The sequence below is a fragment of the Suncus etruscus genome, chromosome 14, assembly GCF_024139225.1.
Source record: "Suncus etruscus isolate mSunEtr1 chromosome 14, mSunEtr1.pri.cur, whole genome shotgun sequence".
Classification (NCBI taxonomy): domain Eukaryota; kingdom Metazoa; phylum Chordata; class Mammalia; order Eulipotyphla; family Soricidae; genus Suncus; species Suncus etruscus.
In genome coordinates, this window is record NC_064861.1 from 80,702,408 (window position 1) to 80,728,634 (window position 26,227).

Here is a 26,227-nt window from a genome sequence, read left to right on the forward strand (position 1 = left end):
TCCAAGGCCCTCATCATGGCTGAGCTCCTATCTCTGCTGCCTTGGGCACCCCCATTGGCCCAGGACAGCGACCAGGACTCACCTGTGCCCCCAGCAGAGTGGCAGAGCAGGCAGGCACGAAGTGGCCAGGCCGAAGACCTGGCTCCTGAGCACTGGAAGCTCCTGAGGGTGCCCTCCATTCGCATAACACCATCCAGTGATGCAGAGTCACCCCCAGGCACCCCATCACCCCTGCGCCAGATGAAGACCTCAGATCTGGACTGTGTAGGCCAGAACAGGTTAGAAGTGGCCGAGGGTGGCAATACAGGTTGTTTTTTTTTTGTTTTGTTTTGTTTTGGTTTTGGTTTTTGGGTCACACCCAGCAGTGCTCAGGCACTACTCCTGGCTCAATGCTCAGGGGACCATATGGGATGCTAGGATTCAAATGTTCTTCTGCATGCAAGGCAAATGACTTACCTTCATGCTATCTCTCCAGCCCCTGGGTGTTTTTTGTTTGTTTGTTTGGTTAGTTGATTTTGGGGCCACATCTGGCAGCCCTTAGGGGTTACTCCTGGCTCTGTGCTCAGAAATCACTCCTGGCTTGGGGGACCATATGGAATGCCAGGTATTAAACCCGGGTCAGCTGCGTGCAAGGCAATAGTGTGCTATCGCTCTGGCCCCAGCAATGCTGTTTGGGCCTCATACTTGGGCCTGCCTCGGGTGAGTGTCTGTCCACTCACTCACCCTGAAGATAAAGGGTTGAAGGTCACTTTGGCCACAAGGGCCTGAAGTTGTGAAACAAATGGACAAACAAAAACAGGCAATGTTAGGCCTGTGTATGAACACAACTGACTCAAGCCAGCTGAACTGTGTTGCCGAGAACCCAGATCCCTTTGACCCACACACTGTTTTTCAAACTCAAAATTATGACCCACGGGGCCGGGCGGTGGCGCAAGAGGTAAGGTGCCTGCCTTGCCTGCGCTAGCCTTGGACGGACTGCGGTTCGATCCCCCGGTGTCTCATATGGTCCCCCAAGCCAGGAGCAACTTCTGAGCGCATAGCCAGGAGTAACCCCTGAGCGTTACCGGGTGTGGCCCAAAAACCAAAAAAAAAAAAAAAATTATGATTCACTTATGGGTTATGATTCCTTGTAAGTGCAGGGAATCAGCACTCACCCCTGGCTCAAACAAAAGACAGGACAGAACTGGAAATAATGCATGCTTGAGGCATAGTAAAGTGTAGTTTCCTGTAACTTTTTTTGACAATACATATATTTCTAAGAATAGGCCAGACACCAATGTAAAAATATTTCCTGTTGCAGATCACAGCAAAAAATAAAAAATAAAAGAAAGAAAGAAAGAAAGAGAAAGGAAAGAAAGAAAGAAGAAAGAAAAAGAAAGAGGAAAGAAAGGAAGGAAAGAAGGAAGGAAGGATGAAAGAAGAAAAGGAAGAAAGAATAGTTCTAACAAAACTTTTGCAGAGAATTGCTACTTCTGGCACAGGGGACAGGAACTGGGAGGTTCAGGACTACAGGAGGAAAGAGGCCCTTAAAAAGAAATTCCCTTATCAGAATTCAAGCTGATGGAGCTGGGGCTCTGTGTAATTGCTGGAATCTGGGAGACAGTGATGGAGAAAGCAAGTTGCAAAAGGATATGTAGGAGTGTGTGTCTTTTTAAAAGACAGTGAACAATAGACTGTATTGTTGCTGGGTACATTCTAACGTGGGTAAAGCAAGAACATTTAGACTTCAGGCCAGAAGGGCCATGGGGCTGGGGGGCCAAGAAAGGAGACAGCATCAGCTTGGTGGATGCTCACAGGACTTGGAAGCAGACTTAGCCCTTCTTTGTGCAAAGCATGTGCTCTTTCTGGTCCAGAGAATAATTTATTTAAAAAAAAAAATCACGAGGCTGGCAAGGGAACCTGGGTTTGATTCTTGGCATCCCATATGATCCCTGAGTACTACTAGGAGAACCGAGAAAAGAGCCAGAAATAACCCTTGAATGTTGCTAGGTGTGGCCCCCAAAACCAAATAAATTAAGAAAATCAGTTGCGGGGCCGGGCGGTGGCGCTAAAGGTAAGGTGCGCCTGCCTTGCCTGCGCCAGCCTTGGACGGACTGCGGTTCGATCCCCCGGTGTCCCATATGGTCCCCCAAGCCAGGAGCAACTTCTGAGCGCATAGCCAGGAGTAACCCCTGAGCGTCACAGGGTGTGGCCCAAAAACCAAAAAAATAAAAATAAAAAAAGAAAATCAGTTGCAAAAATAGCAAAATGTCCACAATGGCAGGATGCGCAGATGAGCGTTATATTCCCATAGGAATAAATATTTCCTAGTTTACAAGTATTTCTAGTATTTCAAGAGATCTAAAAAAAAAAAGAGAGAGAGAGAGAGAGAGATATCTGGAAAAAGATTGAGGGAGACTGAGGCAGTGAGACTCAGGGGAGACAGTAAATGGAGGGCCGGTTTAAGATGTTGTAAAGGGGCCGGAGAGATAGCATGGAGGTTAAGGCGTTTGCCTTGCATGCAGAAGATCGGTGGTTTGAATCCCGGCATCCCTTATGGTCCCCCGAGCCTGCCAGGATCGATTTCTGAGCGTAGAGCCAGGAGTAATCCCTGAGCACTGCTGAGTGTGACCCAAAAACAAACAAACAAACAAGGATGTGGCAGAGAGGCAGTCTGGAGGAACTGAGGGATTGAGAGAAGACCCTCGGCAGTGGCAAGAGCAAGTGCAAAGGCCCAGGGACAGGGCTGTGCCTGAGCTAAAGTAGCAGCAGGGAGGTTGAAGGGAATAAGTGAGGGAGGTGGCTGGCAGGGAGGTAAAACCCCCATGGGGCCTGGCACAACACCAGGGCTTTGTTTTGAGCACTTGAGGCTCTGAGTCCTGAGAGCCTTGACCTGACTTGGGGTTCAGAGACTCCTCTAGCTGTGAAACTGGACATACAGGGAGACCTGGAGGAGGCAGCTGCCCAGTCCAGCAGGTGAGGACAGAGGCTGGGATTAGGATTTACAACTCAGGTGACTTGTGTGGGCAGACAAAGATGAGAAATAGGGTGGGGTAGGGCCAAAGCGCAGAGAGAGGTGTTCAGGTCAGAAAGGGGAGGAAACACAGCGACTTTCGTCTGTCCTGCGACAGACAGGGCTGGGTGCCTCCTCTGACTGCCCTGAAGCTGTAGGGGAAAAACGTCACTTCTCTGAATTCTGGGTCAAGGAATGTCCCAACACCGCCTAGATGGACAGACAGACACCAGCTCTGGCATCAGAAAGGGAGGATCAGCTGACTGTAACCTGGGTGGGTGGGTAGCCGCTTCCTGGAGCTCCAGATTCTAAGGGTGGCTGCGCCCCTTATCAAGGGGAAAAACCCCTCCACCACTTTAGCAAGGTCCCATGCCCGGTGCTTGAACCCAGGTAAGCCCCAGGGAAGCTGGATCCAACGAAACCTGGGCCAGGCCCATTGACCTATAAGAGGGCCAGAGAGACTGGGACGATGGGGGGCAAAGGAGGCAACCTTCTGCAGGGACTTCCACCCTGATTGATAGTTTTCCGGGCACCACCGCCCCACCCTGGGTGGGGCCCCCCACTTCTCCAACCTCATCCGGGAAGGGTGAGGATCCGGGCTGGGGGGCTTCGGGGTGCGTGGAAGCCCAGAGGAGTGGGGGGTAAGGGAAGGTGGTAGCTGAAGCCAAATGCCTTTGCTGTTTTGTTTGGGTTTGGTTTTTGGGTCGCACCGGCAGCCTTAGGATTTCCTCCCGGCAGGCTCACAGGGGGGACCCTATGGGATGACCATATGGGATTCGAACCACCGACCTTGTGCATGCAAGGCAAACGCCCTACCTCCATGCTATCTCTCCGGCCCCCTTGGGTGCTTTTGTTGGGATGCAGAAGGTCCCCTCCCGCGTCCCAGGCGCCTGGCCCTGGCGTCCCGCAAGCATGCAAGCAGCTCCCGCCCTGCAGGGGCAGGCCGCGCTGACAACCCCGGGTGAGGGGCGGGGCCGAGCTAACCAGGGGGCGTGGCCTGTCTGGAACAGGGCGGGTCTTGTTGGACATGGGCGTGGCCTAGCAAGGGGCGGAGCGGAGCTTGGCTGGACGGGGGCGTGTCCTTCCCGGGTAGGGGCGGAGCCGTGACGCGCGGGGCGGGCGGGCTCTAGGGCGCGTGCGCGCGCGGGCGGCGGAGCGCGGCGGCTGCGGCGGCGGCGGCGGCGGCGGCTGCTGCGGCCTTTGTGCGGGCCGCGGCCCATCGGCGAGGCGGGTGCCCGGCGGGGACGCAGCCCCGCGTAGCCCGGCCCGGCCCGGCCTAGCCGTGTGCCCGTCCGCGACGCATCCATGTTCGAGTAAGCGGCGTGGGGGAGGGAGCGGCGCCCCGCGGGGTTGGGGTCCACGCGCGGGTGGGCGGGTCCGGGGCGCGATCGGGCCGGTTCCCGGGGATCTGGAGGGCCGGGCGATGCGGGTGCAGCTCCCTCCGGCCCAGCTGGGTCTCGATCTCGCGGATTCTGGGCGCCAGGATGCCGGGGGTGCCCTCCTGCTGGGCGAAGGGGTGCCCGCCCATGGGGCGTCCCCCCGCGGCCTGGCTGTGCGTGGCGGGGGGGCTCCTGGCGCGCGAGCAGCTGTGCCCCGAATTCCTGCCGTGTTGTGGCCTGAACCCTGTGCGTTTGCAAAGCTAGATTTTATTCTTTCCCCCCCGTGGCCCTGTGGCTGGGAAATAAATGTCGTTTTCACCGACATTCGGGGGTCCCCCTTGCACCCCTCCGTGCTGTTGCGTGTGCACACGTGTCTGCGGCCCTTTTTTTCCCCGCCCCGCCCCGCTCCCGGTCCCCGAGTGTGTCTGTCCCTGGGCCACGTCGCTGTGTCTAGCTGGAGCTTCTGCAGCCAAGCTTCTGCTTGCTGGCTGGCTGGCTGGCTGGCTTCCCCCCCATTCCGGTCTGCTTCGATGGGTGTCTTCCTGATATTGTCGCTGGAAATGCCCAGACCCTCTGCGTTTTGTGCGGATGCAGAGCTGGAGGGATCCTTTGTGGTGGCTCTCAGTGTGGGTTTTTGGAGTACCCCCTTCCTGAGAGCTGGCGTGTCCCCTTGTTCCCTGGGTTCTGGCATCTCTTACCTGACATTGCCCCCCCCCCCGGAGAGTTTATAATGCTGGATCCTGGACTAGCAGGACACAGTATTGTTCAGAGTGGCCAGGGCCCCCTCGGGTGACTTGGTGCCCCACCCACCCCCAACCTCCACTCCCGCTGCTGCCCTTTATTCCTGGCACTTTCCAGCAGGCCCGAAGCTCATCCTGCGACTTCCTTCCCCTCCAGTGTGGTGCCGGCCTTTGACATCTGTCCCAGGCCCTGTTGCTTGCCCCTCGTGTGTGTGGGGATGTCATTGAGAGGAGCTCAGTGGTTTTCCCCATGATCCTCTCTGTCCCTGCTCACTCTAGGCCCTGGCTGGTGACAAGGGACAGGATGCCTGGGAGGGGGACTCACAGCCCTGGGGCACCCCTGCTAACTGGTGAGTGAGAGAGGAAATGGGAACACTTGTGACATCTGGGGAAATGCAGCTTCCATGGCCCTGGGCCCTGGTGTGTGTGTGTGTGCCCCCACCTCGGCCTGTGGACAGCCAGGAAGTCAGCAGTAGGGGGCAGGGAGGTTAAACACCCCCCCCCCCCATAACGGTCCTCCAGCCTGTAGGCTCCTTTCCATCTCTGATTAGACCGCCTCAGGGCTGTCTGCACCCAGCCACTTCCTCTTTGTACTGCCAAGAAGCTAGAACAGTGGGTGAAGACTCTGGTTAGGGTGTGTGTGAGCCTATCCTCCCTTGGGTGCCGACTAGGTTTGGGACCCTCCAGTGCAGGTGGCCTCTGCCTTCTTGGCCACCCCTCTGTCCTCAGACCCACCAAGCCCAGGCCAGTTCTGGCTGGTTCCTCCCCAATCCTGTTCCTTATCATACCCTGTGTCCCCCACTGAGCTGCCTGACCCTCCTTGATCACTGTGGGCCTTGGCTTGAACTTGCCAAGTCTCCACCCCAGTTTCTTCCTCAGAAGGTTTCTACCCAGAAGGTACCAATGTTACAACTTCCTGGGGCCCCCAAGGTAGTGTGGGCGCCTGAGGCCATCTCTGTCCCCCATGCCTGGAGCCCACAGAACTGGGCTCTGCAGCCCAGACTGAGGCACCTGTATACTGCCTGTTGATGAGAAGGGGATGAAGCTATGTATCCCAGAATACCTCCACAGACTCTGGGGATGGCACCGAGCACCCCTGGGACTGCCCCTATGATAGGTCTGTGATGGGAAGGGATTGTTCTATTCTTTGGTACTCAAGAATGGAAGCACCAAAAGGGGCAGACATGTGCTAAGGGACACACAGTGAGGCTGCAGCATACCTTGGGCCTTGGCACTGTGGGTTAACATGGAACACACATGCTTGAGTCCAACCTTGTGAGAGCATTACTTGTTTGGTTCAAGAGAGCGAGACCTTCAGTTGGGGGCACTGGTTTAGTTAGTCCATGCCATCCAGCTCACCAGGGGATGTGCAGAGAGAGATAAGATGCAGGTGAGGGAAGGGCACTGAAGGAGGTGAAGGAGCCCCAGACTGGCAGGAAAGGTATAAAGGATGCACAGCAAGAGGCAAGTGAGGGTGAGGTGACTGGAAGGGCCAGCGTGGCCATTAGAGGGTGAGGCAGTAGTGTGGGTTCTGCCCTGGTACAGGGGGATCCCTGACTCTGGGGCAGGGGAACAAGCAGCTTCAATGATTCCATGGGGAAATTGGGCAACCTAGGGTCACCAATAACTTTATTATTTGTTTTGGGGCCACACCCAGCAGTGCTCAGTGGTGACTCCTGGCTCTGCACTCAAGAATCATTCCTTGCAGTCAGTGCTCAGGGGGACCATATGGGATGCCGGAGATTGAAGCTGAGTCAGCCACATACAAGGCAAAGCCTTACCTGTTGTGTTATCGCTCTGGCATCTTGACTTCCTTTTTATTTCTTTCTTTTTTTTTATTTGACTTCCTTTATTGCTTTATTCTTCTGTCTTCCTTTTATAACACAACATAACAAACACCAAGACTTGTCACCAAGGAGCTCCCAGACCTCTGGGGACTCGGACTGTCTGCGGTCAGTTGCTGGCCAGACGGGGCTGAAGAAGGGAGCTCAGATATGGGGTGCTTTGAGGACTCCCAGGAAGCAGGGCTCGTTTGAACCAGAGTTCTGAGGGACACCCGGAAAAGACAAAGGGCCAGGGAGGGAACACCCCAAAAAAGCAAAAGGCAGCAGGGGCTGGAGCTGGGAGAGTAAGAGTGAGAATGGGAGGAACATGTGGGAGCACCCTCAGGGGCCCTCCCAGGGCTGTGGGTCACAGTTGCTCAGCATTTGTGTACCGGAAGGGGTGGGATGGGGTGCACAGAAATCGGGTTGGGCAGAGTGAAGCTGGGCTGTCCAGCAGCCCCCAGACTCACCCCACACCCCAAGACAGGAACCTTGGAACTAGGTCCCCTGTCCCTGTCACCGTCTCCCAGTCTTCACTCTGTGGGTACTGTTTGGGGTGTAGGACCACCAGCACCACTTAAGACTACTGAAAATTCAGTATCTAGGATGTAGTAAACTGAGGCAGCAAACAAGAAGTGTTGTGGGAGGAGGTGGTGGTGTGGGAACTTCCAGGCTGAGGTGGAGACTAGAGGGACAGGAATGGCCAGGACACACACCTCTGAGGGACAAATTGCCAGAATGGCCAGCGTGGAGGCAGTGACGGGAAGGACATGAAGGTGGCGAGGTGAAAGGGAACATTCCAGGTCATCCGCCTCCGAGGGGAGGCCCTTGCCTATAGTTGGAGGTTGAGGAACTCAGCTAGGGCAGCTGGACAGGACTTGGGGCCCAGCTCCTGTCCAACCCGAGGAGCAGTACGGGAAGGATGCAGTAGGTTTGGGGCTGGGGCCCAGGAGACTTGCTCTCAGCTCAAGAAGCTAAAGGTGAGGGAAAGAAAATGATGAAAAATGCTTAGGCTTTGCACTCAGACAGCGGAATATTAACAAAAATGCTTAGGCTTTGCACTTAAGCAGTGGAATATTAAGTGCTGTTCAATTAGCCTTTATTGTCTGAGGCAATTCTGGCACGGCTGGGTGCCCTCAAATGGGGGACTTTCAGAAGCACTTGATGTGTGCAGAATCCATTAACTCTACAACCACCAGATAGGGGGTGGAGAGATTACCGCAGGGAGGGTATTTGCCTTCCAAGCAGCCAGCCAAGATTCAATCCCCAACATCCCATATGATCATCCCCTGCGCACCACTGTTGGGTTACTGATCCTACCCTGATCAATAATTGTATTCCACCCTAGGGTGTGATCTGGTGATGGTATATTGGATTATTCCCTACTTGGTATTCTTCTCCCACCCTCGGGTGGGACCTGATTCTTTTTTTGTTGTTTTGTTTTGTTTTTGGGTCACACCCGGCAGCCCTCAGGAGTTACTCCTGGCTCTATGCTCAGAAATCACTCCTGGCAGGCTCGGGGGACCATATGGGATGCCAGGATTCAAACCATCATCCTTCTGCATGCAAGGCAAATGCCCTACCTCCACGCTATCTCTCTGGCCTGGGCCCTGATTCTTTTTTTTTTTTTTTTTTTGGTTTTTGGGCCACACCCGGCGGTGCTCAGGGGTTACTCCTGGCTGTCTGCTCAGAAATAGCTCCTGGCAGGCACGGGGACCATATGGGACACCGGGATTCGAACCAACCACCTTTGGTCCTGGATCAGCTGCTTGCAAGGCAAACACCTCTGTGCTATCTCTCCAAGCCCGGCCCTGATTCTTGTCAATAAAAGCCGGGGTGTGAGGGAAGCAGGGGCTCATTTCTTTTTTTTTTTTTTTTTTTTTTTTTGGTTTTTGGGCCACGCCCGGCTGTGCTCAGGGGTTGCTCCTGGCTATCTGCTTGGGGGACCATATGGGACACCGGATTTGAACCAACCACCTTAGGTCCTTAGGTTCTGCATCGGCTGCTTGAAGGGCAAACACTGCTGTGCTATATCTCCGGCCCCATGGGGCTCATTCTTCAGTTTTCCACTGAGCTGTGTTCCATGTTAGGATGAAAAAGCTTGGGTGGTTGAATTCCTTGCTTGAGCACTGGATTTCCTGAACCCATTCTTGTACCTCTTCACTGTTGAATTCCTTGCTTGAGCACTGGATTTCCTGAACCCATTCTTGTACCTCTTCACTGTGTGGATTATTTTCTGCGTTGATGTTTGCTTCCAGGCCTGCGTCTCACCAGACCCTCATTTTGGAGCCATAGGCTCCACTAACAGATGCTCCACTAATACCACCAGGAATAATTTCTGAGCACAGAGCTTGGAGTGACCCCTGAGTATTGCTGGGTGTGACCAAAAAAAAAAAAAAATACAGGGGCTAGAGCAATAGCATAGCTGGTAGGGCTCTTGCCTTACATGCGGCCTACCCAGGTTCGATCCTAGGTATCCATATGGTACCCTGAGCTGCCAGGAGTGGTTTCTGAGCATAGCTAGGAGTAACCTTTGAGTGCCACTGGGTGTGGCCCAAAACAACAAATCAAAAAAGTATAGCCACCAGGCATGTTCTGAGGTGCTGGGAGTTTGGGGGGCCAACCCAGTCACTGCCAGGTAGGGGTGCTGGAGCCCATGGGCTGAAAGTGGGCTTCCTCAGGTATCCCTACTATTCTCTCCAAGTTACCTCTCTTTCTCTTCCCCCCAGCACCGCCCCCCACTCTGGCCGGAGCACACCCAGCAGCTCCCCATCTCTCCGGAAGCGTCTGCAGCTTCTGCCTCCAAGCCGCCCCCCACCTGAACCAGAGCCAAGCACCATGGTGGAGAAGGGGTCAGATAGCTCCTCGGAGAAGGGCGGGGTGCCAGGGACACCCAGCACCCAGAGCCTGGGCAGCCGGAACTTCATTCGCAACAGCAAAGTTGGTGCCATCCTGGGGTAGGGGTGGGGTGGGGGCAGAGGGGTAAGGGTGGAAATTGGGGCCACTTTTCTGACTCCCATCCTTTCTCTTGCAGAAGATGCAGAGCTGGTACAGTGTAAGTGTCTGCCTGAGATGGTGAGGAAGAAGTAGGGGTGGGGTGTGCAGGCTGAGGGGTACGCTATGCTGTTCCTATATCCTGTGTGACCTAGAGCTATTCTCCCCAAGAGCTGAACCCCACCTTACAGGACCCAGGGAGGGCACATTCCCTGAGAATCCAGGATGCTGGGGGTGGGCTGGTTTAGACTAGCAGGACCTCAAGATCAGTTGCAAGAGGTGAAGCTATCAGCCCGGGCAGGGGCAAGGTAAGAGGGGGTACCCCACTCTTCAGGTTCCTCACCACCCCAATGCCCCCCCCCCCCACAGATGCTAAGCCCCACATACAAGCAGCGCAATGAAGACTTCCGGAAACTCTTCAGCAAGCTCCCAGAAGCCGAGCGCCTCATAGTGGGTGAGCACTCTGCGCCCCGCACCCTGCCCTGCACCCAGCGCTGGGCCGGGCTGTCCAGGCCAGTGTGTGACTCGGGTGTCTGCGTCTCTCCCCCGCCGCCTCAGATTACTCCTGTGCCTTGCAGCGGGAAATCCTCCTGCAGGGCCGCCTCTATCTCTCGGAGAATTGGATCTGCTTTTACAGTAACATCTTTCGCTGGGAGACCACAGTGAGACCCCCGTGGGCCCAGGCAGCAGCAGGGGGATGGCGGGTGGCAGCGGGGTCTGGCACCCCCACCCCGTCTCACCTGCTCCTCGTCCTCAGATTTCCATCCAGTTGAAGGAAGTGACGTGTCTGAAGAAGGAGAAGACGGCTAAGCTGATCCCCAACGCCATCCAGATCTGCACTGAGAGCGAGAAGGTGAACAGGATGGCAGCTCCCAGCCCCAGTGCCCCCTGTCTGGGAGGACCAATCCCTGGCCTCAGTCCATGCTCTGATTATCAGTCCAACCCCTCATTGTCACCTCCTAGTTCCATGACTGCTGCCTCACTCTGGGCCAGCAGGAAGGGAAATGGAGATTTTCCAGAAGCTTCTGGGAGGGGATCAATTACCCACACCCCTCAGTGTGGCTGTGAGCCCACCTGGTCGCGGCCTGTTTTCCAGCTGGGACAGCAGCTCTGATGCTATCAGGAATATGGGGGACCCCAGCATTGTCCAGTGCATGGGAATCTGGGAATGCTCTATGGGCAGGTATGGAGCTTGCCCTCTGACCCCGCACCCCTGCTCTCCTGCAGCATTTCTTCACCTCCTTCGGGGCCCGGGACCGCTGCTTCCTCCTCATCTTCCGCCTCTGGCAGAATGCTCTGCTCGAAAAGGTGGGTCCAGACAAGGCCTGGGTGAGGGGGCTTGAGTGAGCCAGAGGGGTCGTGAGGTTAGGAGGTCACATCTTGGGGAACAGAAGGATATCCCCAGATCTCCTGGGTACCAGACATGATATCTGTGCCTTCCTTTCTGGGCTCCAGTGCCAGAGACAGTTAGTAAGAAAAGCCCGCCTCTGGCCTCTTATTCACCATCTGTAAATCCTAACACTCAGAAATGAAGGGTTATGTTTGTTTTGGTTTTTGGGTCACACCCAGCAATGCTCAGGAGTTACTCCTGTCTCTGCGCTCAGAAATCGCTCCTGGCAGGCTCAGGAGACCATATGGAATGCTGGGATTCGAACCACCATTGGTCCTGGGTCAGCTGCATGCAAGGCAAATGTCTCCCGCTGTGCCATCTCTCCCACCCAGAAAGGAGGGTTTATGGCCTGTGTTGCAGTCATGTCTGACTGCGGCCTTGTGATTCTAGATAGTCTTTTGGCACCACATGCTGGAAGATTCTGCTGTGATGGAAGTGTGCTCTCCAGCCTGGTAACCATGGTTACATGCCTGCTGGTTACAGAACAAGTGCAGTGTGACAGGGTCTTCATTCTTCATTTCTTTCTGATAAAACTTAGCCAGTCACCTGTGCTTCTTGATTAGTACCAGACATATTTCTCTCTCTCCTTTTTTTTTTTTTTTGGTTTTTGGGCCACACCCAGTGACGCTCAGGGGTTACTCCTGGCTATGTGCTCAGAAGTCACTCCTGGCTTGGGGGACCATATGGGATGCCGGGGGATCGAACCGTGGTCTGTCCTAGGCTAGCGCTGGCAAGGCAGACATCTTACCTCTAGCGCCACCGCAACGGCTATAGCTATATGTTTTAGTGTAAGAAATATCGGTGTGCATGACTGGGGTAAGTCTTAGGTATGCTTATAACTTAATATGAAGTTATAATAGAGAATATACCACTTTATAGTGTTTTTTGGTTTTGGTTTTGGTTTTTGGACCACACCCGGCAGTGCTCAGGGGTTCCTCCTGGCTGTCTGCTCAGAAATAGCTCCTGGCAGGCACAGGGGACCATATGGGACACTGGGATTCGAACCAACCACCTTTGTTCCTGGATCGGCTGCTTGCAAGGCAAACACCGCTGTGCTATCTCTCCGGGCCCACTTTATAGTTTTTGGTTTTTTTGTGTGTGGTGTTTTTTGTAGCATAAAATAATTAACGATGGGGCTGGATGGCGGTGGATGGAGGCCTTTGTGCTTAGGCCCCAGCCACGTGGCTTCATCCCCCATCCAGCTGGCAAGTTCCAGGCCCAGGTAGTCGGCGTAATCAAGACTCACTCACAGGCAGGCTTCAAAAAGAATTATCTTTATTCATGCCCTAGCCACCACAGGTGTGTGGCCTATGTCAACCTTTTAAGCATTCAGCTATATTTTGCTAGCCCTGCATCTTATCTCCTGTTAGCCATCTTCCCTTTGGGCTCCATGCGGCCCAAAGATCCAAAAGCCAGGAAGCCAAGCCGGGCCAAGAGAGAAACGGCAAAAGGGCAAAAGGCAAAAAAGGGCCGAATTCCCTTGGTCCCAGCCTTATCTACCTTTTTCCAAACCCCTCCCAGGAATGGGAGGGGCTTGCAGGTAAAGTTACACCTACTATCCGGTTCAGACCCCTCCCAGAGATGGGTGGGTCTTAGGGTACACCACATTTCCCCCTTTTTTAAATATTTTCATGCGCCAACGTAATAAAGTGAAAATTAATATACCAGCCCTTTTCAAAAACATATCATTTGCAAAATATACTTTACACCTGTAACCTAAAATTCTATTAATGCTTTTTTACCAAGCACTATTTCGGAACTTACATGTTTTTATACTTTTAAACTATATTGGGGGAACTTCACTGTTCCTATATTTTTCCTATACACAAGTACTTCAGCATACATGCATAACATACATTTTAAAAACAGGCTAAGTACATTAAAATACACAGTAAAACATTTTGCAATTGAAAATATTAACTTTGAAAGACAACAAAACACATTTAAATCATAAAGAAAATGACTTAAGACAAAGATGCAGGTGGTTAGAAATTAGATGTTTAAATGGGCTAAGCTGTATTACCTTCCTTATATTTTTATTTTTTAACCACTAACTAGCTAAAACTTATCCCATTACCAACTATGAGTAAAATATTACTACCCACTAATTTTCTACACCTAAAACCATAGTTTAGATTAATTTGTCCCACGCTGATCTCACCACGTGGCTTTTGTAAACTTTTAAAGTTCAGATGTTGGTTTGTCCCACGCTGATCTTACCACGTGGCTTTCTTTCGTAGTTCCAGGCTCCGCTGCCGGTTTGTGATCTGGAGCGAGGATTCCAGGTTTTTCGCTTTTCCGGGCAAAGCTGAGCCCAGCCAAGCCGATTCCAGCCGAGATCCCAGCCGAGCCGAGCTGCTTGGAGCTTGCCGCTTGGAGCTTTTTGCCGCAGGGGCTTCACCGCTGCCTTTTTTCCCCTCTGGGAGCACTTTGGATGTTCAGAGTTCCAAGTGATTTAAACTAAAAGTTCAGTTCGAAATTTCCAAAGTCGAAATCCAAATTTAAGCCAAAGGTCATTTTCAGAAAATCAGTCCATTTTTAATACAGTCTTTTTTCTCCTCCGTTTCCAATTTAAGCTTTTAATAAGTTTTTGTAGAGGCCGAGGTTTTTGGTTTTTGTAACAAAGTTTTAGTTCTGGGCCTTGGCCTGGGCTGGAGGTGATGCAAGCTTTCATCTCCCTCCTTTCAGTTGCCCTTTTGCCCCTAGAAGGGGTTGCGGCCATCTTTGAACATGGCTCCACGTGGCCATACACTTTGGGCTGACTGCATGTGAACAGAGCGAAAATCAAACAGAAGAGCAGAAATCTCACCATTTTTGCTGTTTTGTTGGGTCCAGGATTCAGGTCAAAGTTCAGAGCGCCATTTGTAGAATCAAATAATTAACGATGAGGCTGGAAGGTGGATGATGCCATCCAGCCCACATGGCTCTGCAACCTCCATGCAGCCGGCGAGTTCCAGGCCCAGGTGAAATCACTCACTCACACGCAGCCTTCAGGAAGAATCATCTTTATTTATGCCCTAGCCACCACAGGTGTGTGGCCTATGTTAACCTTTCAAGCACAGCTATATTTTGCTAGCCCTGCATCTTATCTCCTGTTAGCCATCTTCCCTTTGGGCTCCATGCGGCCCAAAGATCCAAAAGCCAGGAAGCCAAGCCGGGCCAAGAGAGAAACGGCAAAAGGGCAAAGAGCCAAAAAAGGGCCGAATTCCCTTGGTCCCAGCCTTATCTACCTTTTTCCAAACCCCTCCCAGGAATGGGAGGGGCTTGCAGGTAAAGTTACACCTACTATCCGGTTCAGACCCCTCCCAGAGATGGGTGGGTCTTAGGGTACACCACAGTTTTTCTTTTTTTTTTTTTTTTCTTTTGGTTTAGGGTCACATCCAAAATCACTAAGTGATTACTCCTGGCTCTGCGCTCAGAAATTGCTCCTGGCAGGCTTGGGAGACCATAATGGATGTTGGGATTCGAACCACTGTTCGTCCTGGATCAGCTACGTGCAAGGCAAATGCCCTACCATTGTGCTATCTTTCCGGTCCCCCCCACTTTATAGTTTTAGGAATCCTTTTACACCTTGGAAATTATTGTAGACTCTAAAGAACTTTTGTTTCGGTAGACTATATCAAGAATTTTTTTCTGTATTAGAAATTGAAGCTGGGAACCGTAAAACATTTTATTTAATGTTTTTGAAAGCCTCCCCCAGGGTTGTTTGGATTATTTTTCAGTGATTCTCAGCTTAGCTATGCAGGCCTGACTGGTGCTCAGGGCCAGCTGTGCAGGGACCGTCTAGGGCTATGTGCCCTGTTGCTTGGGAGCTTTTCAGTGTTGGGGATCTAGCTCACAACATGTGCACAGCATTTAAGCTCTCCCCCTGGCCAAAAGTGGGGTAGTCCTTAAACACGGACTCCACATGGTGCATTAGCTGCCAGAGCAGCGAGAGCATCGCATGTCCTGTGGTCCCTGGGAAACCCTGCACACATATATGCTATGTGCCAGTCCAGATGGAAGTCCAGGTGGACCTTCTGGAATACCCACAGCAGTTGCAGGATTTTATACACGATTCGTGCAGCTGCAAGGAAATACCAACCCAATTAGACAACCAGACAGTGGTTTAAGCAAACCTAGGGCATTGTTGCAGGAGGGCCGGTAATCTCTCACTCACGGAGGGAGAATTCAGTGGGGTGAGTGCATGCTTTGCATACCAGAGCCAGGATTTGATTCAATTCCTGGTACCCCATGTTCCTTGAGCCCTGCCAGAAATGACACATTGCGCATAGAGCCAGGAGTAGCCCCTTAGCACCACTGGGGTGTATCCACCCCCCACCCCCACACACTGCATTTGGTCCCCTGAGCACTGCCAGGAGTGATCTCTAAGGAAGAAATCCTGATCACCACCAGGTGTGTTTCTCCCCACTACAAAAGAACTGGAACTGTTGCCTGGAGAGAGAGGACAGTAGATAGGGTGCTTGCCTTGCATGTAGCCTATCCAGGTTTGATTCCAGCTACCCAAATGGTCCCCCCAAGCCCCCCCACCCCCAGGGAGCCCAGGGATAGGTGTAAGTCCTGAACACAGCTGGGTGTGGCCCCAAACCCCAACAAACTGTGCTGTGGGGCCAACCACTGTTCTTTGTGGCACCTGAATTCACTCATTTCACTTCTCAAGAGGGAATGGGGAAGGGGAGGACAGGAAAGGAGCACTCCTCAAGTGCAAGGGGTGGACACTGCTTATAAAGAAACTTCTTGTTGGGCTGGAGCGATGGCACAGTGGATAGGGCGTTTGCCTTGCATGCAGCCAGTTCAATCCACAGTATCCCATATGGTCCCCGGAGCCTGCCAGGAATGATTCCTGAGCGAAGAGCCAGGAGTAACCACTGAGTGCTACCGGGTATGCCCCTTCCCCCCCCCCCCCCCAAAAGAAAGTTCTTGTTAAGTGACTTCTTGTTCAATTTCTTTTTTTTTTTCCCTTCGTTTTTGGGCCACACCCAGTGGTGGTGACTCAGGAGTCAGGTGACTCCTGACTGTCTGCTCAGAAATAGCTCCTGGCAGGCTCGGGGGACCACATAGGACACCGGGATTCGAACCAACCACCTTTGGTCCTGGATCGGCTGCTTGCAAGGCAAACACCACTGTGCTATCTCCCCGGGCCCTCTTGTTCAATTTCTTTGGCTAGAACTGGACCCCCTACCCCCCTTGGTTGCATGGGAAAGATGAATGGGAGTAAATCTGCTCTCATTCATCCCTGGAGCCGGGAGAACTAGTCACCCAAACAGATTGGGTTTCTGTGGTTACGGGAGCCTGTGAGATGGACAGTACTGGTGGGGCTGTGGCTTCCTCGTCACATCCAGAGTTGGGCCCAGATAAGTGAATGGCTGTTGAGGGCAGTTCCCACACCTCTGAGCTCAGCGCCAGCCAGGAAGAGAATATTAGCGCCTGCCTGACAGAACTGTCTTCAGAAGGGGGTCAGGAGCCCACATGGCCTGTTCCTCCTGAGCGAGTGGCTGTTTGTTGCTGCTGCTGCCTTGCTCTTAGTTCTCATGTGATGACACTTGTATCATCCCTTTGGGGGTGCAGAGAGCACAAAGTCGCCCCTATCACCTGTGTGTGTGACCTGAGCTCTTGATCTGCCCATCCCAGGCCAGGTGCACCCCGTGAAAGTGGGAGCTTTTTAGCTTTTAGTATGTTGAGTATATTGAGGACTTTGGGGGTAAACAGCACTTTTGGGGGTAAACAGCAGGGAGCTCCTGCTTTTGGGTGAGGACTGGAAGGGCTGGAAAGGGGCGTGCTGCTGCCCCCGTGTGGATATCATAGGAATGGCAGACGCTGAGGACTGCCTAGGCCAGTGTGTGGGCCTTGGCCTCCTCTAGGAGGTGGAGACCAAAGCCTTTCCTTCTGTCCTGCCCACCCAGACGCTGAGTCCCCGTGAACTCTGGAACCTGGTACATCAGTGCTATGGCTCGGAGCTGGGCCTCACCAGCGAGGACGAGGACTATGTCTGCCCCTTGCAGCTGAACGGGCTGGGGTGAGTTGGTCAGCAGCTAGTTCCCAGGATGGGGGGGGGTGGCCGATTATCGAGCTCCTGGAGTCCTCAGTGGACTGAGGTGGGGGGGGGTGCAGGGTGTTGAGGAACCCACAGTCACGCCCCTTCCCTTTCCCTGCAGGACTCCCAAGGACGTGGGTGATGTGATTGCTCTGAGCGACATCGCCCAATCGGGGGCAGCTGACCAGAGCCAGGAGCCCAGCCCAGTGGGCTCACGCCGAGGACGCCTCACCCCCAACCTTTCCCGAGCCAGTAGCGATGCAGACCACGGGGTGAGGAAGGGGGGAAGGGGTGAGGGTACTAAGGGTGAGAGACAGGAAAAAAGGGGTGAGGTGTGGTGGTGGGCAGTCTGGCCAATTGGGGGAGATGAGGAGTCGTGATAGAAGAACAGGATGAAGATGAAAAGATGGAACTGGGTGTCTCAGTTGGAATGGATGGGCCTGGAAAAGGCGATAACTGATCTCAGGACCAGCCTGGGAGAACTTAGACTCAGGGGGCTCAGCATATATGTCTCACTCTCCAGTGCTAGTTTTCTCACAGCCTTAAATTCTGGTCGCCCAATGTGCCCCTCTCCCTCTGGGATGTACTAAGGGACTGAGTTTTATGAGTGTCTCTTATAGATAGAGGAGGACAAGGAGGAGCCAACAGACAGACAGCCAGAAGCCTCCTCCAGCCAGACAGCGACCCCAGTGGCAGAACCGCCAAGTTCTGAGCCTACCCCATCTGACGGCCCCACCTCCCTGGGCCCTTTGGAGCTCCTGCCCAGTGAAGAAGTGTTAACGGACACGAGTAACTCCTCCTCATCCACTGGGGAGGAAGGTGAGTTGGCGATGGCCTGTGAAACCTCTCTCAGGCGACCTAAGTGGGGTTTGTGAGGGCCTAGGACTGAGAAGTCCCAGGTGTCGTGGGGCCAGAGAGATAATATAGCAGATGAGGCACTTTCCTTGCATGTGGCCAACTTGGGCTCAATCTCTGACATCCTATATGGTCCCCCAAGCATTGCCAGGAGTGATCTATCTGCCTGAAGTGCAGAGCCAGGAGTAAACCCAGAGCACCACCAGGTGTAGCCTAAAAACAAATAAAAGGAAATCCATGTGTCTGGAATGCTGTTTGAGGGCAGCTTGGCTGTGGGATAAGCACAGATGCTGACACCAGATTCGCAGGGTTCACATCCGGGTGACATAACTTCCTAGTTCAGGAATTGGGGACTCTGACTGAGGACATCTCTGAGCCTCATTTTCTTGCTCTGCAAAATAGGGAGAATCTTAACCGGGCGGAAACATCAAAATTTCCTATATTGTTTTGGGACCAGACTGATAGTACAACAGTAGGACGTTTACCTTGTATGCAGCCAACCAGCACAGACCTGGGTTTGATCCCTGGCATTCCATATGGTCCCCTGAACCTGCTTTGAATGCAGAGCCAGGAATAACCCCTGAGCACCGCTGAGTGTGGCCCAAAAGCCAATAATAATAATAATAATAATAATAATAATAATAATAATAATAAGGATGGCGCTAGTACCCATCACACCTCATCATGGGTTGCTCATTGGAAGAATTAAGAATTAATTATGAACTAAGCACGTGTCAAGTGTCTGGATCACTTAATAAGTGTTAGCTGCCATTTTCTTTTTATCCTCCTGTCTTCTTTGCCTATGCCAACTTTATTCTCAGGTGGCCTCGGCTTTTGTGGGAGCAGAAAGAGCCCCAGCTCTGCCCCAGCTCTACCCTAGACAGAGCCCCCATGTCTCACTGGCTGCTCCAAAAGCTCCAGCTAAATACCTCTGATTGATCCTGAGCCAATCATTGGTTGGTCTCACATCACCCTGAATCAATCACTAGTTGAGAATTTCAGCTCCAGCACCTGGGAGCTCACTCTAATGCTCTGTGTGTCCCCTTTCCCGGCCATTTTATTTTATTTTTTTTTTTTTTTTTTGTGGTTTTTGGGTCACACCTGGCAGTGCTCAGGGGTTACTCCTGGCTCCATGCTCAGAAATTGCTCCTGGCAGGCACAGGGGACCATATGGGACGCTGGGATTTGAACCGATGACCTCTTGCATGAAAGGCAAACGCTTTACCTCCATGCTATCTCTCCAGCCCCCCATTTTATTTTTTGTTCGTTTTGTTTGGGGGGGGGTCACATCTGGTTCTGTGCTCAGAAGTCACTCCTGGCAGGCTTGGGGGACCATATGGGATGCCGGGATTCGAACTGGGGGTTCATCTTGTGTTGGCCGCATGCAAGGCTAATGCCTTACCACTGTACTATCTCTCTGGCCCCTTTTCTGGCCAATTCTGGTGACTCCGATTGGTGGTGGCTTGGATTAGCTGGGTTGGATCCTACTTATCTCCCCCACAAGGCATGGAGGGGGCATGTCTGGAAGAGGGAACCCTCAGAGCAGATGTCTAGAAGGGGGATGCCAAGGCCTCACCCTTGCCCTTCTGTGTCCAGCTGATCTGGCCGCGCTGCTCCCCGACCTCTCCGGCCGCCTCCTCATCAACTCTGTCTTTCACGTGGGTGCTGAGCGACTCCAGCAGATGCTCTTCTCGGACTCGCCCTTCCTGCAGGGCTTCCTGCAGCAGTGCAAGTTCACAGGTCAGCCGGGTGTGGGGGTGTGGGACAAGAATGGGGAGCAGGGAGAGGCTCCTACTGCTGCTGATCTTGGACCATGTCCGCCCCTGTGGGGGTGGGAACCAAGTGCTTGTCTCATTGGGCCTTGTAAGAAGGTCATGCATCTTTCCTGGATGTGCGCTCCTAGCAGTAGCAGCCAGTGTGAGTACTGGCTCCCAGTCGGCCGGCACGACCATGCAGAGTCAGGGGAGAGGTGCCCTGGAGCCTGGTGAGACGGACAGAAGGAGATGGTCCCACTTAACAGTGCACTCAGTCAAGGGAGGGTGAGAGCCAGTTGGGGACTTGCGACAGGCCAAGGAGGAGAACTGGAAACTGAAGCCTGAAGAAGTAATTGAGTTCCCCTGGAAAGAAAGAGAGCATGTTCCAGAGGGGACCCCCTCAAATCTGCAGATACCCTGAAACTGGAGACAAGCCCAGAGGACTGTCCCTGAGCAGGGTGGGAAGGGAGCATTCACAGGGAGTTAAGACCAGTGGGGAAGGGCCAGGCCAGGACTGTCACAGGATCTAGTTTCTTTTTATGGATCCACCAAGCTCCTCTCTGCAGCGAGCAAGATCCTGCCTTGTGATGGGGACAGGCATACATGCATCCTTCTGGAACTGGCATGTTAGGCTGGAGGATTCAGATTCTGGGGTCACTGGGGTATGGCATTAAAAGTTCTCAACAGACAAGGGGCAAGGTGAGCTGAGACTTTAAGAAGATATCCTTGAGGGCCAGAGCAGTGGTGCAGCGGTAGGGCATTTGCCTTGCACACGGCTGACCATATGACCATATCATCCCCTGGCATCCCATATGGTCCCCCAAGCCAGGATTGATTTCTGAGTGCATAGCCAAGAGTAACCCCTGAGCATCACCAGGTGTGGGCCCCCCCAACAAAAAATATATCAGCAGCCCTGTGGAAACAAGAGGGGCCCTTTGCAGACAGGCGGGAAAGTGCTTGGGGCTGGTGGACCAGATGAGGGGGATGTCCAAGCACCACAAGTGTCCCTTAGTGAGAACCCAAGGAAGGGGCAGCTCTGAGAAGATGTTATGGCTAGATTGGACCCCATGGATATGAGGGATGAGGAGACCTCGGAGGAGGTGATGACACACCTCAGAGCCTGAGAGAAAGCCAGGAATGGTGCAGAAAGGGAAACTGAGGTTCGGGGAGACTGCCTCCTGGGGAAAGTGCCTGGAAATTTCCTAGCTCCAAGTAGCACCCACAGTTTAAGTTTCTGGATTCCCAGAAGGGAAGAGGCAGAGTTGTGAGGAGCAGGTCCCCACAGACCTGGAGCTCCCCAAGAAAGGCATGTGGGCAGAGGGCTAGAGACTGTGCTCCTCATTCTGCTCCTCCCTCTCACAGATTTAACCTTGAGCCCCTGGAGCGGGGATAGCAAGTGCCACCAGCGCCGTGTGCTGACGTACACGATCCCCATCAGCAACCCGCTGGGCCCCAAGAGCGCCTCTGTGGTGGAGACACAGGTGGGCCAGGGCAGTGGGGTGTGTGGGTGTGTGTGTGTGACCTTAGTCCTCTCACAATGGTGTGTGTCTGTGAGACCTTACTCTTCCCACAATGTTGCCCACAGACACTGTTCCGGCGTGGCCCACAGGCCGGCGGGTGCGTGGTGGACTCAGAGGTGCTAACCCAGGGCATCCCGTACCAGGACTATTTCTACACCGCACACCGCTACTGTATCCTGGGCCTGCCCCGCAACAAGGCCCGGCTCCGGTGAGCACCCTTGTCCCCTCAGAGAGCAGAAGGTTGTGGGATACTAGGGCTCAGGAGCACCCTGAGGGACCTGTTCCCCCAGAGAGAGAAGCTCATAGCAGGTTTTAGGGGTTTACGGAGCTCCGTTGGAGATGGGTCTGCTTCCTTGAACAGGGCCCCCTTCTATGGGGAACTTGGGTGGAGCTGCATAATAAGTGGGTTGCGGAGCTGATCCAGCAGTACGAGGGGTGAGTGGGGTTCACAGGGCAGCCGGGATTGCTGATGCCTCTGCCCATCCCTGCCCGGCCCCAGCGTGTCCTCTGAGATCCGCTACCGGAAGCAACCCTGGAGCCTGGTGAAGTCCCTCATCGAGAAGAACACATGGAGTGGCATTGAAGATTACTTTCACCACTTGGGTAGGAGCCCTTCAGGGGAGTTGGGGCAGACGTGGAGCTGGACAGGTGGGTATAGACGGGCAGCACCCTCTCCTGTGTCCACAGAGCGGGAACTCGCCAAGGCTGAGAAGCTGTCCCTGGAGGAGAGCGGGAAGGATGCCCGGGGCCTCCTGTCTGGCCTGCGGAGGCGGAAGCGACCCCTGAGCTGTCGGGGCCACAACGATGGTCCCCAACACCCCGATCCTGACCCCTGTACCCGGGCTGGCATACACCCCTCGGGTGAGTCCACCTTATCAGGTCTGGCATGGCGGGTAGGTAGGGTGAGTGGAGCGAGGGGGTGCCCTGTGCCATCTCACCCGGAGTCACTTCCTGCAGGTTCCCTCAGCTCCCGCTTTTCGGAGCCACCCGTGGACCGGGGCCCCGGTGCAGGCATCCCCAACGCCCTGGTTCTCATCAGCGTTGTGTGAGTTGGGCTAGGCTGGGATCTACCTGCTGGCTGGGTCCCCTCAAAAGTCAGTGTTCAATCTCTCTGGGCATTGCCTTGCAGAGCAGAGGCAAGGCTCAGCCTACCTTCTCAGATTGTGGTGGAATGGTCCTCCCTACTAAGGAAGGGGGGAAGGTTATCGAAGGGGGGCTTTGGAAAGTTGGGCCTAACCTCACCTGGGGAGCAGACAGAATTGGAGGAACAGAATTCACTCCTGCATTCTGAACCTGCACTCTGCTGGGTGACATGCAGTCCTGGAGGAGACAGAGCTGGGCCCCAGATCAGTGTGAAGGGGAAAAAGAGTGTGGAATAGAGGGGGTGGGACAGGGTGCAGAAACATCAGAGAGGTGGGAGGAATTTCTCCGGTGCATGGTGGCCTTTCAGGATATTGACTGGGAATACTCTTGAGCTGAGCCTGAGGGCCCAGGGTGAGGATTGAGTGCTCTAGAAGGGGGCTGAGCATGTTTCCCACACTCAGGAGTGAGAGGGCAGAACCTTCTGGGCCTCAGTTTCCCCACATAGGTCCAGGAGAGGCCCATGGGCAGAGCGCAGGATTGGGAGGGTGGGAGATGGACCAGGCTGCTCTCACTTCTTTGTCTCCCTCACTGCCTCCTCAGGATCTGTGTGAGGTAGGGGTCTGCTTCCTGTAACCCCACTTGGCTCGGGCCTTTGCCTTGCTCTTTGCTTGCTCCCCGGGATATGCTCTAAGCACCTGCATCAGATCGGCAGGGTCTCACCGCACCTTGGTGGCATTATAGCATGGAATGTGTGCCCCTCTCCCCAAGACTTAATTTCTTGTGCAAAGTGGAACAGTCGGGGGGGGGGGTGTTCTCAGAGGTCTGCAGTGTTCCTCAGCTTTGGTTGCCCCCACACCTAACCTTTGACCCCTTCCCGGCTTCCACCCCTGCAGCCTCATGGTCCTTATCGCCCTCAATGTCCTCCTCTTCTATCGCCTCTGGTCGCTGGAGCGGACGGCCCACACTTTTGAGTCCTGGCACAGTCTGGCCCTGGCCAAGGGGTGAGCTGGGTGCGAGAGGGTTGGGGTGGGGCCGATGCAGTGCTGTGGGTTCTTCCCCAGGCTCACTGCCTCCCCTTATCCCTATCCCCAGGAAGTTCCCGCAGACGGCATCTGAGTGGGCAGAGATCCTGGCACTGCAGAAGCAGTTCCACAGCAGTGAGGTGCGCAAATGGCGCCAGATCCTGCGTGCCTCGGTGGAACTTCTGGATGAGGTACGGCACTCCCTGGGCTACCATTTTCATCTTTTTGTTGTTGTTGCTGTTTGTTTGTTTTCTTTGGGTCACACCCAGCGGAGCTCAGGGGTTACTCCTGGTTCTTCGCTCAGAAATCACTCCTGGCAGGCTCGGGGGACCATATAGGATGGCAGGATTCGAACCACCATTGGTCCTGGATCAGCTGCTTGCAAGACAAACACCCTACTGCTGTGCTATCTCTCCGGTCCCCGTTTCCATCTTTGTAACAGGAGGAAGCCTCTCCTTGGTCCCCTTCTTCCCACACGGTTGCCAGAAAAATCTGGGTGGGAGTGTCTTTCTTGCTCTTGTCCCAATTCAGAGACCAAACTGGGTCCAGCTACCCAATGGAGTACGAGTTGATCCCTTGTACTGCAACAGCTCTGCTCCCCCAGGGCTGGGTTGGGAGGTACCTTGGCCCCTAGGATGGACCAGGAAATAACACTCATTCCTGTGGGCCAGTGGGGTGCTGTCCATCACTGAGCCGGTCACAGAACCTAAGGTTGGGCAGACTTGGTCCTGTGACCTTTCCACTGTGAAGGATATTAGTGTCATCTCCAAAAGGGATGTCCAAATAGCACCTCTTTGGGCCAGGTTCAGATTCTGCTATGGGGCACGGCCACCTTGCACATGCCAGCTTGCATGCTCAGAGACTTGTCTCAAGGAGACATCAGAAGGGTCAGGCTCGGAGGAAACACGGATCATGTGTCTGACCACTAGTGTGTGCCAGCTCCGACCCGGCACACAGTAGCTGCTGAGTGAACCCGGGCACCACGTAGCGGCTGGTACAGATGTCCAGCGCTGGGGAGGGGATGCGGGCAGCTGGGCGCCAGGCATGGGCACTTGAGCTGGTGAGAAGGGGGTCTGGGCTCGAGGCCAGGCTGCAGAGCACAAGCTCCCCAGAGCCGAGTTGGGGTGGGGGGTGCAGTAGAAGCTGGGCCTCACCTTCAGTGAAGCTCTGATTATTTCCTCCCCCCCCCCCGTTGCCGAGGCCACAGGCTGGCTTCATGGCTCTGCGCGTTAATGAGAACAGCAGTCGCAGATTGGGTTGGGCTGTACGAAGGGCTGCAGATGACTAACCAATTTGTTCCTCGTCAGCCTTGAGGGGGCTGCTCTAATTCCTCCCCCAGCTCCTGGAGTGAGGGACCAGTCTCAGGAGGTCAGCCTGGCCCCTGGGGCTGTACTGTAGCACTCAGAACTGTCAGTGTCCATGAGCGGTTGCCTGGTGCCAGGACCTCCTCCACCCCCAGAGTAGCCCCATGGCCCAGGCAAGCTGCTGATCCATCTGCTTTTGTTCTGGGACCAAACAGTTGGGTTAACAGTGGCCCTAAGGGGGCCAGCGAGGTGGCGCTAGAGGTAAGGTGTCTGCCTTGCAAACGCTAGCCAAGGAAAAAGGACCATGGTTCGATCCCCCAGCATCCCATATGGTCCCCCCAAGCCAGGGGCAATTTCTGAGCGTAGCTAGGAATAACCCTTGAGCATCAAACGGGTGTGGCCCGAAAAACCAAAAAAAAAAACAACAACAGTGGCCCTAAGGATTCCAGTAAGAGCAGAGCTGGGATGGGAACCCTGGTCTCCTGGGTCCTGTGTCTGCTGCTGGCAAGAGGTTAAACATGTCATAGGGTCACCCTGGCTGATGGGTGCCACTGCTATCTGGACTTTCTGTCCCTTTCTGCATTCACCCTCACCCTAACCCCCTCTCCCCAGATGAAGTTTTCCCTGGAGAAGCTGCAGCAAGGAATCAGCATCTCAGAGCCGCCCTTCGACACTCCGCCCCGGCCTGACGATGGCCTCTCCTGAAGATGGGGGCCATTCCCCCAATGGACAGAGGGACACAGAGCCTCGGCGGCCACTGCTGGCACAGTGTGAGCGCCAGGGAACCTCCCCGCTCCCTCCCCGGGGCCTCACCAACACAACACAACACGGGGACCACAGGCCCAAGATGCACTTTAGACCAGCGCACCTGCGTCCTGCCTCCTCCGCCCGCCCAGCCTGGGAGCTGGTCTGGCCTTCGTCCAACCCCACTAACTTATTCTGCCCAGCCTGGGGGTGGGGGTGCCTCTTGGGGCGCACCATTTCCTCAGCTCTGAGGTTAATGTATTATATTTATTGGGGGCCAACGGAGCCCTAATAAAGGGTTGGAAAGAGCTGTGACTTATTTGCAGGCAGGGCCTCGTAGAGGAAGTGTCTGCATTTCTCCGGGCGGCCTGAATTCCTGACTCTTACACAAATTGATATCCAGGGGGTGGGGTGAGGAAACAGTGCTGGGGTGCAAGTTTCCAGGTGATGTGTGTAGGGCCCCATTTTCAAAATCACCATTAGAACACAGTGATCATGGCCACTTAGCAACCTGACACATAATAGGTACAGAAAAACAGAGGAGTCAGGTAATGGGTCATATGTTCTTTTTTTTGTTTTTGTTTTGTTTTTTT

General features: G+C 54.0%; 1 protein-coding gene across 2 annotated transcripts; it reads left to right on the forward strand.

The window, feature by feature from the left end:
* GRAMD1A (GRAM domain containing 1A) lies at nucleotides 1-25,942 on the forward strand. Of its 2 annotated transcripts, none has more exons than XM_049786578.1 (19): nucleotides 1-278; nucleotides 9,664-9,874; nucleotides 9,969-9,989; nucleotides 10,298-10,382; nucleotides 10,487-10,590; nucleotides 10,686-10,781; nucleotides 11,156-11,236; nucleotides 17,222-17,334; nucleotides 17,474-17,624; nucleotides 17,973-18,171; nucleotides 19,804-19,947; nucleotides 21,324-21,442; nucleotides 21,547-21,689; nucleotides 21,981-22,084; nucleotides 22,169-22,342; nucleotides 22,439-22,526; nucleotides 23,458-23,565; nucleotides 23,657-23,777; nucleotides 25,503-25,942. In XM_049786578.1, exons 1-19 carry the CDS (start codon nucleotides 16-18, stop codon nucleotides 25,593-25,595), a joined length of 2,418 nt encoding a protein of 805 aa, XP_049642535.1. In that variant the 5' UTR covers nucleotides 1-15; the 3' UTR covers nucleotides 25,596-25,942. The 2 variants fall into 2 exon arrangements, with proteins under 2 accessions (XP_049642535.1, XP_049642534.1); XM_049786577.1 differs by lacking the exon at nucleotides 1-278 and adding an exon at nucleotides 4,186-4,305.
* Nucleotides 25,943-26,227: the final 285 nt, after the last annotated feature.